Source organism: Puntigrus tetrazona, chromosome 13 (genome assembly GCF_018831695.1).
Source record: "Puntigrus tetrazona isolate hp1 chromosome 13, ASM1883169v1, whole genome shotgun sequence".
Classification (NCBI taxonomy): Eukaryota; Metazoa; Chordata; class Actinopteri; order Cypriniformes; family Cyprinidae; genus Puntigrus; species Puntigrus tetrazona.
Window position 1 is genome coordinate 19,249,398 of NC_056711.1, and position 15,318 is coordinate 19,264,715.

General features: G+C 41.7%; 2 protein-coding genes across 4 annotated transcripts in view; one reads left to right on the forward strand and one right to left on the reverse strand.

Annotated features, from left to right (window-relative positions):
* Positions 1-133: 133 nt before the first annotated feature.
* LOC122357010 (zinc finger CCCH domain-containing protein 6) lies at positions 134-8,966 on the forward strand. 2 transcript variants are annotated; one of them, XM_043256182.1, is made up of 12 exons: positions 134-956; positions 3,067-3,283; positions 3,366-3,488; positions 3,565-3,793; positions 3,919-4,052; positions 4,132-4,260; positions 4,349-4,463; positions 4,575-4,684; positions 5,012-5,229; positions 5,500-5,927; positions 6,046-6,204; positions 6,883-8,966. In XM_043256182.1, the coding sequence occupies exons 1-12, from the start codon at positions 820-822 to the stop codon at positions 8,355-8,357; spliced, it is 3,474 nt and encodes a 1,157-aa protein (XP_043112117.1). In that variant the 5' UTR covers positions 134-819; the 3' UTR covers positions 8,358-8,966. The 2 variants fall into 2 exon arrangements, with proteins under 2 accessions (XP_043112117.1, XP_043112118.1); XM_043256183.1 differs by having other exon boundaries at positions 134-905.
* Positions 8,967-8,988: 22 nt separating this feature from the next.
* The window catches only part of LOC122357009, an 8,124-nt gene continuing 1,794 nt past the window's right edge, over positions 8,989-15,318 (reverse strand). Inside the window, exons 3-8 of one of the 2 annotated variants that reach the window (XM_043256180.1) lie at positions 15,159-15,318; positions 10,980-14,261; positions 10,511-10,708; positions 10,264-10,436; positions 9,958-10,096; positions 8,989-9,802 (exon numbers count right to left, since the gene is read on the reverse strand). The exon at positions 15,159-15,318 is cut by the window's right edge and continues 24 nt beyond it. In XM_043256180.1, coding sequence (XP_043112115.1) covers positions 9,602-9,802; positions 9,958-10,096; positions 10,264-10,436; positions 10,511-10,708; positions 10,980-14,261; positions 15,159-15,318 — 4,153 coding nt within the window. In that variant the 3' untranslated portion in view covers positions 8,989-9,601. The remainder of the gene's footprint in view (positions 9,803-9,957; positions 10,097-10,263; positions 10,437-10,510; positions 10,709-10,979; positions 14,262-15,158) is intronic. The other variant, XM_043256181.1, reaches the window with a different exon arrangement.

Genomic DNA, 15,318 nt, shown 5'->3' on the forward strand with positions numbered 1-15,318 from the left:
ATACAGTACATTGGTATTACTTTGAGAATATGAGTTATTCCTTTAAGCTTTTATATTGTTTAATTTTGCTCCCTCTGTTTATTTAATTATTATTCGAATTATTTTTCGCAGTCGTATTCAAAAGTCTTTAAATGTATGCATTTGTTTTCTTGTTTATTAAATTACAAAACACGTACATTGTATACTTCAGCACATCGCTTTGCCTCAGAAATAATTGTATTGGTTAAATAAAAGTAAAAGTAAAACCGTTAACAAAGTAATAAACATCAGAATATAAATAGTGCGTCATCCTAACTTGTAGCGCGAGCTCAAAATGATGACATCCTCAACAGCCAATAGATTTTCAGGAAATTGTTCTCGCGCTTAGGCGCCAGTGCTTCAGCCAATAGCAGGGCGAGTCATTGTGGCTTCGCTGCGGCGGAAAAGCCAGCGATTGGCTCCGCTGGCGAACTGGGCGGGACCACTGGCTCCTGCAAGATCCTCGCAGCCATTTTCACGAAAATGTTGCGGGCGCCATGTCTGTGGAAGATCCAGAAAAAGCCTTCGAACGTAAACACAATATTCTGCGTCTGCAGTCTCGCACCAGGGCATCTGTGAAACCGCCGGGGACACAAACAAAGCTGAGGGTATCAAAGCTGTGTTGAGACAGCGTTAAACATGAGAGCGGATATAATGTCTGTTAAGCGTCTCATGTGTTGTTGAGACGCGTAAACCGTGAGTTTTTCTCCAGACTGTCAGTATATCAAAACCTTCAGCCAACGAGTGACTGATGCTCCTTACTCTGGTTGCGGAGAAGGGCCAGTTCCGCTTCCAACCATCATGGCTTTTGTGAGCCTCTTCTCCAGTCCCCCAAGCCCCGTACTTGACAAAAACATGACAGACTGTGAGCTGACAGGGGAAGAAAGGTCGAGTAAACATGTTCTTATCTGCAAATGCTTCACTGTGCAGGTTCATGTGTGCGTATATCGAGTGAATGTGAATCTTTTGACACCTATTTTGTTTTTTTTTTTCAAGTACGTTAGGCTTCGTTTTCGTTTTTGGACAGGCCTTTCCCCCAGTTCACTTAAGTAGTGCTCATATTTTCCTGCATGTGCTCTCATTTTAATATCTGTTGCAGAGGAAAGCAAAGCGACACTGCTCATTTCTTTTAATCGCTTTCCCCACTTGTTTGCGCTCTTATTTAGCTTATTTTGAAGGGCATTTGGGGTTTTATAGAAGGCTGTAGCGGCTGGTTATTAGTACAGTAATGTTAATAAGTCGTTTCAAGGCTGTTGAATATGTAAATAGTCAGGACGCGTACGATGCCCCGCCCACTCACGTTCCATCGGAACGCCCCGCCCACCTGGGAAAGGAAAACATGTCTGGTAGGGATTCATGACAGGACTGTTGAGGCATTGTAAGCCATGTGTTGAGCTGTTTTAATTATCAGCCAGTGATGGGAGTCTCTGGTGTTGGCCGGATTGGCTTAGTCTGTCTTTAAGTTTTTCTGCCCACTTAACTCTTATTTCTTTTCTTTTCATGCATTCCTGGTCTTTTTTTGTGCATGATTCATCATCACAATTATTATAACATATTTCCATTTAGATCAGCTGGCATTGTCGGGAATAATATTGAATCAGTTCATCAAAGTGCCATCATGTCTGAACTCATAACTGTATAGGCCTAGATAAAATATTTATAAAGTTAGGTAGCAGATGACATTATTTGGGCCCACACTTTTAAATATCCAGACCATATTTGGGTGATTTTAATGTTCTGATTCTTGAATAATTTCTGACCGCTATTCAGATGCGTTTATATCGTATTAATGTAAGTTGAAAATATTTCCAACGGTGTTGTATAAACATAGCATGCGTTATTGAATAAAAAGATTGTTGGCTTGGCCTTGACAGTACCCAGATGCAAAAAAATCTCATTGTAACTCCAACCAATGCTAGTTTCACATTACCTTTTGCTACAACTTAACACCTTGTATCTGTGTGTGTGTGTGTGCATCATCTACGTTTACCCATGAATACATTGCTTAAATGTTTAATATTGAGAAAGTGCAATGTGGTTAAAATGTTGCAATAATTATTGAGTTTCCTTCCATTTCCCTTTGTTTTTGCCCTCAAAGTTCAACACAGAAGACACCAAGTTAGTCATCAAACCAGTAATTTCACATACATAGTCACTACATCATCCCATGGACAGAGGTTGACTTTGTATTAAAATGTAGAAACAGCCATTTTGCGTTTCTAGACACACTAAGCTACCAAAGTGCCATCTCATGCATGCTTCATGCTGCAATCCGTTATGTAAAGCCATGTAGCTATGTGAAATCCCAAAGACCTTGGTTTATAGTGTCATGGCCTAATTTAGCAAAAACTGAGAGGGCTTCACACTCTCTGTGTTATTGTGTCCTTGTTCTCACTCCAAACTTTAACGCTTGGAAAACCGTCTGGAATTTAACACCTGGCAAAACAAACATTCACATCCATATTGATTTTAATCCCGTAGGAGTTCGCTGCTTCGTTCATTTTGCATCGGGCATTTATGAGGAAGGTTTATGCTGCTTGATTGTATGACTTGAATTACCCCTAAGAATAAGGTTTCATCTTAAACGTATCCAAAAAAAGATGATTATGTTTTGAATATTATGAACAGAAAAGCAAATTGCAGTGTTCATATCCAGCATATGCTCTTCAGAACGTAATACACATTTTTTGTTAATTTTTTTCTATTTAGTTATTTCAGTAGTGAGTATTCAATTTTATGCTTAGGCAAGGCCCATGCAAAGCTTACGGCCACAATACTATGGTTTTGTTGTGGGTGATTGCCAATGCATTGCTTTACAGTTTGTAGGATGGTTGTTAGATGATTGTGGGTGGCTGTTTTTTGGCTCAAGTCTTTAAAACTTAATAACAAACCCCTAATTCTGTGTATGAGCAATAATGATGCCTAGCAAACTGCATTAAATATTAGTGACTGTTTTGCTCGGGAAAACATTTAGCTGTTTCACTGATTTGATAGCACTTTCTTGCCTCATTGTTTTTGTTAATGAAATGCTCAAATTTGACCTTACAGGGAGGATGGCGAATTGGAGGATGGAGAAATAGACGATGAAGGCATAAGCATAGAAGAAGTAAAGGAAACTAAGGAGGAGTTTGAAGAGGTCGAGAGAGACAAAGAGAAGGGAAAAGACAGTCATAAAGATGAAAAATCACACCGGCATTCCCGAAAGCGACACAGGAAAATTAAAGAAAAACGACGGTCAAAAAGAAGGAGACGGGACCGTCAAAAGGTACGTTCTGTCATATCTTCTCATGCAACTGCTGCTAGAGTTGACATTTTCTTTAACTATTCTTCAACATTTTCCAATTCAGCATCACTCTCCATCCAGTGGCTCCAGCTCGGACAGTTACGAATCAGAGCATGAGCGTCAAGACAGACCTAAGAGCAAGAAGAGCAAAGGAACATATCGTGACCACGATGGTGAATTGGTGCAGGTGAGTTCAGGTACTGGATTTAACATCTTATTAGCAGCAGCTTTCAGTTAATTGTCTTTTCTGCCCATGTCTCCAGCGGGAAAACGAACCCACAAAACCGCCGAGATCAATGCAGCACAAGAACAGCGATTTGGACAAATACAGCGACTATAGTGAAGAAAAGTATGACTATGATGAAGAGGATGATTTCTCAGAGGAGCTGTCTAAATATAAATATGCTAAAGAATCTGGTCATGGCAAGGGAGGGCCTAAAGACCAGGCCAAGAGACCCATCATGAAGGGACAGCAAAAACAGCAACAACAGTGTATGTTGTTTACTTTGTTCACAAAGAAAGTAAAAGACCGTATGGGAATTCCTTTGAAGACTCAGCAGACTAAACCTGTAATTTTGAGCGTTACTTATGGTTATTTTCTTTTACTTGTTATGTAGTTGGTGGGCAGCGTGGTAGAGGTCGTGGTGCCATTGGCAGGGGACGGGGAATGCTGAACAAGAATAAGAAACAGAAGGGCAAGAACTGGGGCCGGGGTCGCGGTCGAGGAGGAGAACAGGGCGGAGGAGACGGGGTGAGAATTTCTCATTTTTGAATGAACCATCACCAGTAAGATCTCAGGACACTCATGTTATTGTCTTGTCCTCATGCAGGATTCCAAAGGTCCACCCAGTTTCCAGAAGAAGCGTCCAATCATGAGCCAGGAATTCATTAATCAACATACGGTTGAACACAACGGGAGGCACATTTGTAAATATTTCCTTGAGGGAAGATGCATCAAAGTAAGCCAATTCCACCCATGTCACACACGATGGGTTAAACAGTATTTGATTTGAAATTCATTTGTAAAGAGATCTCATTGCTTCACAGGGGGACCAGTGCAAGTTTGAACATGATAATGTTGTTCCAGAGAAGAAGAAAGAACTGTGCAAGTTTTATGTCCAGGGATACTGTACCAAAGGAGATATCTGTATATACATGCACAATATCCTTTCTTGGACAAGTTTTTACAGATTAACGGTAGGAGATAGTCATGACAAAAAAAATTGTTTCCTGTTGTTTCTTTCTTGTTGTGGACCTTGACCCTACAGTGTATGTGAGTATCCTTGCAAGTTCTTTCACACCGGAGCAAAATGTTATCAAGGAGACAACTGCAAGTTCTCCCATGAACCTTTAACTGACGTTACCAAGGAACTTTTGGAGAAGGTATGGTCTAACTTGTCACTTAATATCACATATTCTTACAAATGCTTGAATTAATATTCAGCTTCCATTCATTTACAGGCACTATTTGCAAAATTAAAATGCATAATTAAAATAATTAAGTAAAATGGAATATTCTGACATAGTAAACTGTCTTAGTAACGGGCCACTTCCATCGTCACACTTAAGAGTTATTTTAGTACTTTAATTCCAGCTGTAAAACTGTCACATCTAGCAGGGTTTAAGATTTAGCATCAACTCTGGAACTCTTGAATATCAAATGTAATGAATGAATAACACTGGAAACATAATTGCTATTGCACATTTTAGATCCTAAATACAGATGAAGAAACTGTCAATGAGGATGAGCTGGAGTTAGAAGATCTGAGAAAACAAGGAATCGCTCCACTACCTAAGCCACCTCCAGGAGTTGGACTGTTACCCACTCCTGGTCCTGGAAGTCCGACGGATGGAGGCAAGAAGATCCCCTCTCTGTTTGAGATTAAAGTTCAGCCTACTGTGGACCTGGCACAGAAGATTGCTCTAAGGTATTGTTGGCCCAGTATATTTGGTCAAGTTTTGTCTGTTCACATATCATATAACCTGCTTTAGCTTTACAATTTAGCTTCTTCTTAAACCATATTTACATGTTGGCAATATCAATAAGTTTGATATGCAAATGGCATTGTTTAGATTACCTATTCACTATGTTTTCCCCCAATGGTTCATGTGAGTGTCAGTTATACAAGTAATGTTTTTGTTGCTGTTTTTGTTTGGGCTTTCATTTGTAGCATGTTTCATTGTGGTTTTCATTGCAGGCCCAATTTCTACAACAGTACATCTCCCCCTGCTGGACAGTTTCAAGGTGGTCCGCAGTTTGGCAGTAGCCCGGAGGATATGCAGGCTGGAAATATGATGTCTTCTCCACCCAATCCTTCCCATTCCCCTCATCCAGGCTCCATAGGGAGCCTTCCCCTGCCCTTCACAGGTCCAGGAATGCCCCAAAGCCCACCAGGCCCACCTCCACCCCAGGGTTTTGGCCAGTGCTCTCCTATGCCACCTCCAGGTCAGCCGCCTGCTTTTCATGGAAACATACAGCACATGAACCGTCCTCCACCGACTCAACAGGGGGCTCCATTTCAGCCTGTGCCTGACATGCAAATGAACATGCCTTTCCAAAACATGGGCCAGATGCCCTCAGAGTTCTTTAAGAATTTGTTTAGCAGCCAGTCTCTGGCCCAAGGAGGTAGGTCTTTATTTTGTATTACTTTGTATTTTTTCCATTGATAGATGGATGCTCTTAAAGTATATGATATTTAGTAAATCTGAATTGATTGATGCCCTGTTCTCTATTCTATCTATAGATGAGGGACCCATGCAGGACTCGCAGCCACATAAAGCTGATTCCAGTGGAATGCAGAACTTTCTTCCGGCTTTGCTTTTACATCTGAACCAGAACAAGCAAGACTCGGACTCTCACAGGGATGATGGACAAGGGTCTGCACCTCCCATCAGAGAAAAAGGTTAGAGTGGGATGTTGGAAGTAAACATTTTGAAACAAGTGCTGCAGGTGTGCTAAAACCTCTAAAATAAGTTCCTTCTTTTTTTTCATTTTTCGAAGTCAGTGGGGTTTTTTTTTATGAATTTTTGGTCTGTGGTTAACACAAGCTTGTCACATTTTATTCTAGGACAAATACATCACTTGTGATATTTTATGTTTTGTGGCTAAGTGGGACTACAGAGATTGTCGGGGGCATTAAACATAATTCAGGGAAATGAATCTTCTCACAGTTACACTGTACTTTTGTTAATATTAGCACTCTTGAAAAATATCTAACTAGCTGTAGCTGTAGGAAGCTTAATATTGATACTGAAGTCATGCATTTATGGTGTAGTTTGTTTATAGCCAAGCATTAGCTTTTCCTCTTCTGTAGATTAAAAATTAATAAAAGTTATGCTTATTTCTGAAGATTATTGCAATTAACAAAATTGTTAATCAAGCTTTGTCTATTTTAATCAATGTCAATAATCCAAAAGCCAGTGGAAAAATTCAGTGTTATAACTTTATATATAGTAAAAACGATTTTAAAATTGAGTAGTAATACATAAGAAAAGTAGGTTTAAAATATGTTTTAAAAAATTTTAAATTAAGTTCCTGATTTCGATTTTATTAAATTTCTAATATTGTTTCCATTTATTAGATGAAGCCCCTAATTGGTACTCCAGTGATGAGGAAGAGGGCAGTAGCGTAACAGCCATCCTTAATACTCTAAAGAAGCAGAATGACATGCTGAAAAACCAGCCTAGCATGGGGCCAGCCGACCCTAGACTCCAGAAGGAACGAGCTTTGCCCAACGATCCTCGAATAAAAACTGACCCACGTCAGCGGCCCCCAGATCCCAGGAAAGATGGAGATGGTATCGGGGACCCCAGGCTTGCCAGAGATCCACGCAAGATAAAACCTTTGGACTCCTCCAAACCTGATCCTCATCGCCACCCAAACCCCCCCGTGTCCCACAAACCTTCCGCTGGGGAGGATGATGACGAATGTGAGAGAGAGCTAAGGGAACGAGCAGCTTTGATCCCGTTGGACCCCAGCCCTGGAGCCGCGCTGCGACACCCTCGCTGTCAAATCAAGCAGTTCAGTCACATCCGGGTGGATATTCTCCTCCAGCGCCCGGCGTTTGCGCAAGCTGTGGTTTGGGCTCCAGAGGACCTCATTCCTGCGTTGATTCCCAAACAGGAGCCCTCCATAAATCTGCCGCTCCCACCTTTAATCGCAGATGCTCAGCTAAACCGTAGTCTTTCCTCCCCACCGGATCACCCTCCATCATCAACCCCAACACCTCCTGACCCACGTCTGGCAGCCGCCCGCTTCAAAGAGGGAGTCGTGCGACTCGGCAGTCCTCCCGGTAGGTCCGTGGATACTCGTCACCACCATCCAGACAAGCCCACGGACCCACGTACACACAAGACTCTTGATCCCAGAATCAGTCGGTCTGGAAGCCTAGACTCCAAGCTGCCAGGTATGAGGGATAGCTCGTCTGTAGGAGGAGCCTCTGATCCGCGGCTACAGCGTGGATCTTCAAACCAACCAGTCAGCTCTTCCACTAAGCCCGAGTCGGAAAAGTTGCCTCCATATGCTCCCCGCCTGGCATCTTCAATGGGTGCGGGTCTTGAAAGCCCAACCACTCTGTTAGGTGGGATAAGTTTATACGATCCGCGAAATCACAGCCTACTCTCCCCGAAACGTGAAAGTGAAGAGCATCCTAAAAAAACAAGTATCCTAAAGCCGTCTGTGAAGCTTCCGAGCTCTCCACCACATGCCTCGCCATCACAGGCAACGGGAGTGGAAAAAGACAATAAAAGTCCACTTGATGACTCTGAGAGCAACACAAGTGGAAGTCTGTCGAATCCTCCTGTGCCTACTGTAATGCCAGCATCTCCTTGCTCACCAGTCCGGCCGGCAGCTCCGGCTGTGCACAATTTGCCTATCCAGGCATTAGCAGGACTGATTCGGCCTGCTTACACTGACCCTCGTCAGAACAAACCCGTGGGCGCTGCTGCTGGGGCCCCGCAAGAGGATGAGGAGGACAAAGACAGCAAGAAGAAAGACAGGCCCTTGAGGGATGTCTTTAAAACCTTTGACCCCACAGCCTCTCCGTTCTGTCAGTAAACATGCCTATACTGAATATAGCTCATGCATTTACTGTATTCTGTACATCTGTTCTTTGTATTCATCCTGCATGTATATGAAGCTTTTCTATTTATTTATATTTGTTTGTACATATATTCTCCACTGCTGCATCATGGTCTAACCAGATATATTTTTCTTTTGGCCTCTTGTGCATAGATTCTCTTTGGATAGGCAAGGACTTTATTTGCTCAAGAAGCGTTTTAAGTACATTTGTATCTGGTATATGGAGACTTTGGTAAGCAGAGTCTGCTAAACTGGTGAGTATCTGTAATATCAGTGACACAATAGTTCTGTTGCTGTCAGCGGTTAAAAGGGATGTGTGGCTATTCATATTTGTAGTACTGTGTAATGCATAAAACTTGAGAAAAAAAATTACATTTTGCTAAATTCTCACAGTATTTATCGCGCAACTACATACAAAGTATATATAAACACTGTAATATAGCAGCACTTCTGTCTCATTTATGTCAACTGTGCATTTCATCAAAGCATTTGTGATGGAAAAAGTTTGTATGAGATTCCCTTCAAAGAATCTCTGTTGTAAATGGTTTTGTTTTCAACACAAGAAGTTTTGTTTCCATCTTTTTTTATGGTCATTGTTTTTTCATAGATAGTTCTATTTTATTTGTATATGTTTTTCCACTGATATTGCTGAACTGCTTTTGTGTTCTTTTACCAGTCTGACTGAAATGCTAGTAAGGGAATTTAAATACAGCAGTCACTTTCCTCTTTTTTTAAATTCGATGTTTAAAATAAAATACAAAGGATTAAGTGATTTGGATATTAGTGTTTTTAAATGGATGTCACTTTTGTGTCTTGAATAGCAGCCAGCTGAGCGACCTTCAGGCTAATGCATTTTACTGTACAGTGAACTTAGAGGATAACATCAAAACAATTTAGTCAAATTATTTCATCACTGTCCAAATACAATTTCAGACTTGATTTCATTTATATTTTACAATTATGCTTCTAAAATGCATTTGCATCTCTTACATGCTGAAATATATGCATTACATATGATTATTCAGTGGACTCAAAATAAGTTGGTTTTTTTCCCTTTTTTTCCCTGTTAAGCACATTTAGTTTGTTGTGCATTTTTAGATTGGTTTGTGAGGCAGAAAAGTTAGGAATCTATGGGATATATCACAGTGTTTGGCATTGCTGTTGACTCAACATACAGAATATCCAGAAGTTAAAATTAAGACTCTTTATTTTGTGTTTATTCACTTGTAATTATCTAACACGTTGATGGGTGGTGCAAGGCTGGGTGCTGTTGAATGTGGGTAGGTCCTACGTAGACCCAAATCATCAGTTTCTGGGTTAAGCTGTTCTTGTGCTCGGTGCATAAGGAGACTCTTTTTCCACTGGAAACAGAAAGCTGCTGCCTTTGCTGCTTCTGAGTTTGGCTCAGGCTGTTTTAAACCCTGTAAAATCATAAAGAGCCATTTAAACCAAAGTTAAGCATGCTAAATATCATACAAGAGAAGATAGACACTACTTTCTACTTATTCTATGGTGCATAATTCCTAATCTTATTTCCCCAAATTGTTGGAGGAAAACTTTCTCAAGTCTCTCTTACCCTGATGCAGGCAGTCTCCGCTGCTCGTACTCCTTGGATAACTGTCTGAAGTAGATTCTGTGCATTCTTCACCAGGATCTCGTCTGATGATTTGCACCCAGGAGTAACTGCATTAACACTGGAGAGACACCATGCACCCCTTGGGTCACATGAGATTTTTGCATGTTTAATTTATTGGTAATATTGTTTGCATGTGTTTGAATGTGTCAGTGATTTAAGGAAGAACGTAACTTTCAGATGCTGCAAGAAAGACCTTTTGTCAGAATTATTGCAGGTCAGGGATATATACTATTGATTGTCTCTCACCTTGAAATTATGGTAAGTTGGTTGGAAATGGTCAGAATCTGCTCTGCAATGACAAAGAGCTCCTCAGTGCAATGCTTGTCCAGACAGTGGTCTGCTATAACACGCACAAACTGGGTGATTGATTGGCCACCTGAGACGAGGTCTTTTGCAGATGTTACAAAAGCATCTTTGGTCTACAGGTAAAAGAAACTTGTGTCAATATGGGAACATAACCTCTATAGAAAATAAAAGTTTCAAAGCTACTGACCTGGATTGGACCTTTCTTCTTTAGGTACTGGGCCATGTGATAGAGTTTATCAGCCATTTCTTTTGTCACCCTGACGATCTGGTTACCCTGGTCATCCCACTTCTCAGTCTCTCGTTTCAGAAAGAGAGAAGTGTAAGAGAGGGTCGTATCTACTAAGTTGAACACAGGACCTCTTGGGCTCTTCTGGGATGTCTCCTCCTGAGGTAGATAAATATGTTTCATTGCTTGATTTAAAACCGGGTAAACAAACATGTTCCCAGAGGGCCAGTGCCCTGCAGAGTTTAGCTTTAACCCTAATCAAACACACCTGAGGCAGCTAAACAAGGTCTTGCTTGGTATACTTAAAACTTCAAGGCAGGTGTGTTGAGGCAAGTTGAAACTAAGCTCTGCAGGACACCAGCAAGTGTGGTTACCTGTGATCTAAACTTTGTCTATTCTTCAACTAACATGAATCATCAATTTTTATTACCTTATTTGGTTCCTGATTGGACACACCTTGGATACTGGTACTTGGTTTGCTTTTAGTAGGGCTTTGATTATTTGTGGATAGAGGATGTGGTGTTGCCTTTTTTGTGAAACTTGGTGTCAGGAAGACTCCAAAAGACTCTTTGCACTGCAAACTACACTTGATCTCTTCTTTCGTGACCGCAAGAATTCCATCTACTTTGCAAATTTCTTCAACAAGGTAATGTGCCTTTGCTGACCAGCACTGTGACTGAATATCAAGGGTGAGAGTATCTCCAAGAGTTTGCGTTTCTGCAATTAGTCTGGCTCTACTCACAATGTCAGACATTTGAAATGTTAAGTGGTCATTAATGAATCTCAGATTGGACCTTTCCTTTGGGTCTCTAATGAAATTAAAACAGTCCTGAATGGACTCTGTGGCCCTTTTAACATTCTGCACAAGCAATTCTGTAGCCCTTTCAAACTGTGCCAGATTGTCTTCAGTTTCCATGCCACTATGTTTTATCTGGACAGAGCATGCCAAAGCAATAGTATCTTGAATGGCTGTCACATAATTATGGTTAACTTTACTCAGGAGACAAGAGAGTGCCTTTATTTTGATCTGAAGCTGTCTCTGAAGTAACTCTGATTTCGCCAGCATCAGGACACTTGAGAGGGACACTGTACCAACTTCTTCAGCAGCCTGCAGGTAAGAATCCGTAAGTGTCTTTACGTCTTCTTGTAGTTCTCCTAGCAGTTTAACTCTGTAGCTATCTCGACAGTTCAAAGAAGACAGTTTTGCAGCTTCTTGTATGCGAAGTGAGTTCTCAGACATCACTGACAACCACTTCTTGGGTGACATTTGATGTGTGATTATGTGCCTATTACCATCAGTCGTAACTGTTCCCACAACCTTATCTAATGAGTTTAACAGTACTTGGACAGACAAGGCCCAAAGCATGCAGAGACCATCAAGTTCATCAGTTTGAGTTGGTCTCGAACCCACTACGTCTGTGAGATTCTTGGTGTTGGTTTGAGCTTTTTGGAGCTTGCTCTGCAAAGACATTATACTCTCATGACACTCGCCCATCACCTTTATATCCGCTGATGTTACAAGTTGCACAGCGTCTGCACATAAACACATGACCTCTGTGAGTTCCTGTGTGATGGACTCCAACATATTGGGTGCATAGTTTTGGAACATGGAGTAAACACCATGGTACCACATCCCTGCCACTGGCAGCAATATCTTACGTGCATTTTTGATAAGGTCAGAGAAGTCTGTACTGTGTTTATAAATGCCATCTGTACTCATGGCAGAACTCATGGCTGTTTCCTGTGCTGTCTGGACAAGCAATGGTGTCAAAGACACAAGTTTGGAACGCAGACTTTCCACTTCCTCGCTATCAGCTGTGTCTATGACACTGGTGGCTTCTCTTGTAGCTTGGGCATAGCTATTTGAGAGTCCTAGAACTCCAGTGCAAGCCATGTTGAGAGCCTCCACATCTTTACCTTTGGTCATGCAGACAACTTCACACAAGAGAGGCAGCAACTCAATATTATGGAGCTGTATAACAGATTTAGATTTTGTGACAGGCGCTATCCATGCTTCTTCAGGGTTTGGTACATCATGCTCCAGTATTAGTTGAACAGCTGGATTCCCCAAACCAGATTTGAGCTGACATGGAATCTCTTCACTACTAGGACTTTGCACTGAAGTCTCAGCTTCTGTTTTGTCAGAATGGTCTTCAGTTGATCTTTCATGCTCTGAAATGGGCATAGCACATGGTATGGTACCAGCAGACTGGCGGGCCCCCTCCCGCAGAGGACTAAGCAGATGTGGATGCTGCAAACCGTCAAGTCCTTCACGCAGGATGTCAAAATGTTTTAGGGCTTTTGAAACACAATCAGAGAGCAATGAGAAAGCCTCATTGCTAAGACTGGTGTTAGAGTAGATATCAGTGACACAACTTGTCACCTCGGCAGCATATCCTTCTGCTTGCTTTATCAGAACCAGAAGTCCATTACGGTAGATAGGATTGTCACTCTTACTGACATGTTTTCTCACAAGCTGTATTACCAAGCTCATATGGCCAATAAGCAAGCTTGCTTGTTTCGTGAGATACTGTGCATCTTCATCTTCATGTGCTTCGACAAACTCCATCCAGTTGCTCTGCATCTCCTGAAGAGCAAGACAGACAAAGTCCTTCACGTTTATGATGCTACTACATGCATGCAAGAGCTGCTCAATCTCCTCTGACCATCTCTGTTGCATCTCTTTTAATTTTTCCAAAGTTTCGCTTGAATGCACATCGTCTTCCTCTAGATTTTGCACAAGTACGCAAATTGCTTGTTTCAGTCTCATGATGCATCCTCTTGAGTTCTCTACGCCCTCAAGACTCTTTTCATCACACGCTAAAGCTGAGATAAAGCCAGCCACTTCTGAAATCTTGTCAGCATGAGCTATGAAGGATTCAGATTCAACCTGAAGTGTTTCCACATGCAATTTATCTTCATCTTGCTCATCCTGGGCGATAAAGCTTATGGTGTGCACTAACTGTTCCAAAGGACTTGAAGCTGTGACAAATATGTCCATTACTCGCAACTGTGTGGCCTTCACCATAGCATCGTCAAGTTTGTGGATTTGATTCAAAAGAGAAGCACATGTGTTTACAAGCTGCTGATCATCACAACATTTCATTTGTTGTGACATCTCTGACCAGAGCTGAAGGAGTTGCTTAGAGTGTGCAGCAACCTCAAACTGAATATCCCTACGAGAAGTGTTTGCTACTGCCATGCTGTGGAACACTAGGTCGCGAAGTATAACATCAAAACCACCATCTTTAACACAAGCAGGGTCAGAAAGCAGTCTTAGTAATTTGTTTCGTATTACGGTGTAGCATCCACATGAACCCCTGGCAGCTGGGCCACAGTTGCTCTTGAGTGTGGCTATGATGTCATTTACAGTTAAGTCCACCTGGTTTAAGATGTACTGCTTTGCACTCTGTGCCTCCTCGCTGTGTGGATGTTTGATGGTCGTGTACATGGCAGTGTGCAGCATGGAGACGCATTTTTTTAGTGTTTCTAGAGAAGCCCTCAAACGCTGCTGTTGTTTGTCATCACGCAGTTCCTGAATTCTTTCCACCACCAAGTTGTGAAGAAGCAGCATTGCCTTTGAGTATGCTTTAAACACTTTCAATAACGATGAGATGTCTGCTGCAGCTCCTACTTGTGAAAGGCACCGCAATAGCCAATCAGCAGCTGCAGTGATCTTCCTTACAGTCGCGTCATCTTCCACTAGCAGGATCTATAGAGACCAGAAGAAATGGAATCAATTACTATGCATTTCAGTCACAGTGGTTGGTGGTAAATATTTTTCTATGAAACTCAAGAGATTTTAAATTTCGAACAAGTTCGGGGTTGGGGTTAGGGGTAGGGTTGCACCAAGACTATTAATAAACAGTGAATGCCATTTGAATTTTTCAGGTCTTTTCACAGAATGAAGATCATCCATTCTGAGCTCCTGGAGGCATTTCAAGACCTTGTCCCAAATTGCACCCTAAACCCCAGGTTCTTCTTTTTAATTCCGCGCTTTCATGATGTTGTGGTCATAACGTAATGCTTGCATGCACCTTTCTAAAACCTAAAATGACTAATGGGACACTCTACAGCCTTGTGGAGTTAATGGACAATTCACATGACAGCCTTTGTAAGACCGCAAGTACACACAAAGTTCCCAACACTATACAGTTTTTATTCCTCTTAATTACACACTGCTTAAATAAACTCAAAAGCTCATTAACAAAAATTCCAAGACCTAAAATTGATGGGTCAGATAAGGGAGAGATCCAACATCAAGTCAAGTCACCATTCCCAATTGAGAACTGGGCTGCACAAAAAAACAACATCCTACGCCGGTGCCCAGAGTCTGGACTTGAAACCTTGCTGGTCTCGAACAAGGAAACCTGTGACATCAGTAGGCAAACAGTAGTTTCCACTACAGATTTGAAAGGCCATCTAAGTTGAGGTAAAACTACGTTAACAATAATTAACCATTCACAAAAGACGATCTGACCAAATAGAACCATGTACACCATGTAGACCAAAATCAATCCATTTCCTGGACAGTAACAGTTCTGCCGTTTTTAGCTTCATCTTCAATTAAGCTGTGGGGGGGCTTGATGGTTAATGTGGACTGTATTACCTTGACCACACCTACAAGCACATTTTGAGTGGCTTCAATGAGTTCTTCTCTGTGCTCTATGATCTCTGGTTGTATGCTGAGCTTCTGGGTGGCAAGGAGCACATGCTGACCAGAAACAGTCAGGGATTCAACAAGTGGATCCATTTCCATCTTCAAGACC